Below are 1,851 nucleotides of genomic sequence, written 5' to 3'. Positions count from 1 at the left end.
CAGCCTGAAACAGTGTATGAACATGAGTCAAAGCTAAGTCTTGTGATGACTAGCCAGCATCCAGAAAAAAAGCCTGGTGCTTACACCAGGATTCTATTTTTCCAAATGTGATGATAGGCATATTGTAGCACGCAGATATAGGAACTAGTATCAAAATAACCATTCAACAGTTCTTACTCTGATTCCCTGTTTTTAATGTTCCTATCATCATTTGACTTCCCAGAAATTTTTCTATAGTGTAAAAGTGAGTTACACCTAAACGGAAATTCAGGTCACTGGACGGAGTTGCCTTTTTTTTTTTTTTTTTTTTTTTGTGGCAAACTAATAAGTGGGCATCTAGATGTATATAGTTCCATCTATTATTGATTTACCTAGTGTCAATCAGCATTCCCTTATATAACCCACTCTGATACTGAAGAGACTCAATTTTGAAGTGTAAACCATAGTAAATTCATCAAGGTAATATCTCCTCAGAGACAGGCATTTGGCTTTCTTCAGAAGACACTATTTACCACACCACATGCTTCCTCCAACCAGAGGCAGCAACACAATTTCTCAGTTAACATTTTTAAAAGAATAATGCTATTTTAAGCTGGGACACTTAAATATTAATAAGAAATTTGGAGGATCTGATATGAAAATAATAGAAATTTATTTTTACTTCAAATCAGTAAAGAGACTTTGTAATATTTTTGGAATTTAAGAAATTCTTCTATATATAATAAAGTGACTGCATAGTTTCCTCATTGCCATTTTCACGTCTTTGTTCCTGAATGTATAGATGACTGAATTGAAAAAAGGAGTGAGAACTGCATCAAAAACAGCAAGGAATTTGTCTAGGTGTGACCTGGGGTGAGGCCAGATGTAAACGAAGATGCAAGGATCAAAGAACAAAATCACCACCATGACATGAGTTGACAAAGTGGAGAGGGCCTTAGATGAGCTATCTGAAGAGTGTTTCCGAACAGTGATGAGGATAAAAATGTAGGAGATGATCAATATGAAGAATGATCCCAGAGATATGAATCCACTGTTGGCTGTGACCATGAACTCCAATCTGTAGGTATCTGTGCAGGCAAGTTTGATAAATTGAGGAAAATCACAGTAAAAGCTGTCTATTATATTAGGACCACAGAATGGCAATTTTGCAACAAAACCCAGTTGAACGATAGAGTGAATCAAGCCAATTATCCATGCAGCAACCACGAGCAAAATACACTTTTTTCGACTCATAATAGTGAAGTAGTGGAGAGGCTTGCATATGGCAACATATCTGTCAAAGGCCATGGTGATGAGCAGCACCATCTCCACACCACCAGTGATGTGGAGGAAGAAGATCTGAGTGATGCAGCCACCAAAGGAGATGACTTCACGATTTCTGAAAAGGTCATAAATCATCTTGGGAGAGATGACAGAAGAAACTCCCAGGTCAATGAAGGAGAGGTTGGCCAATAGAAAGTACATGGGGGAGTGTAAGTGAGGGTTCATCGTAACAGTGAGCAAAATGAGGGAGTTTCCCAACATGCTTGCCACATAGAAAACAGAAGAGAACACAAAGAGGAGAAGCTGGATCTCCCAGGAGTTGGTGAGTCCCAGGAACACAAACTCTGACACCACAGAGTGATTCATTCCGTCAGTTGATTTACCAGCTGTAATGCTTCCAGATAAAGCAAAAGGAAACTAACATAAGAATATTAATCATTCTCTATATTATAATGATTAATTATTCAAGGATAGTCACACTGTAAAGACTTTAGATCTCCACATTTTCTTCTCAGGGCCATATCAACATTAAATAAATATTTTACCTGTGGCCACCTAAAGCAGTTGAGTCACTTCCACATGCAATAT

The 1,851-nt window shown here is 37.9% G+C and overlaps 1 protein-coding gene across 1 annotated transcript; it reads right to left on the bottom strand.

Moving 5' to 3' along the window:
- Window positions 1-699: 699 nt before the first annotated feature.
- On the bottom strand, window positions 700-1,629 carry LOC136172014 (olfactory receptor 4F3/4F16/4F29-like). Its single transcript, XM_065941136.1, has one exon. The coding sequence runs from the start codon at window positions 1,627-1,629 to the stop codon at window positions 700-702; it is 930 nt and encodes a 309-aa protein (XP_065797208.1).
- Between the last annotated feature and the right edge of the window lie 222 nt (window positions 1,630-1,851).

The sequence above is a fragment of the Muntiacus reevesi genome, chromosome 7 (assembly GCF_963930625.1).
Source record: "Muntiacus reevesi chromosome 7, mMunRee1.1, whole genome shotgun sequence".
NCBI classification, from domain to species: domain Eukaryota; kingdom Metazoa; phylum Chordata; class Mammalia; order Artiodactyla; family Cervidae; genus Muntiacus; species Muntiacus reevesi.
This window is presented reverse-complemented; position numbering and strand designations above follow the sequence as displayed.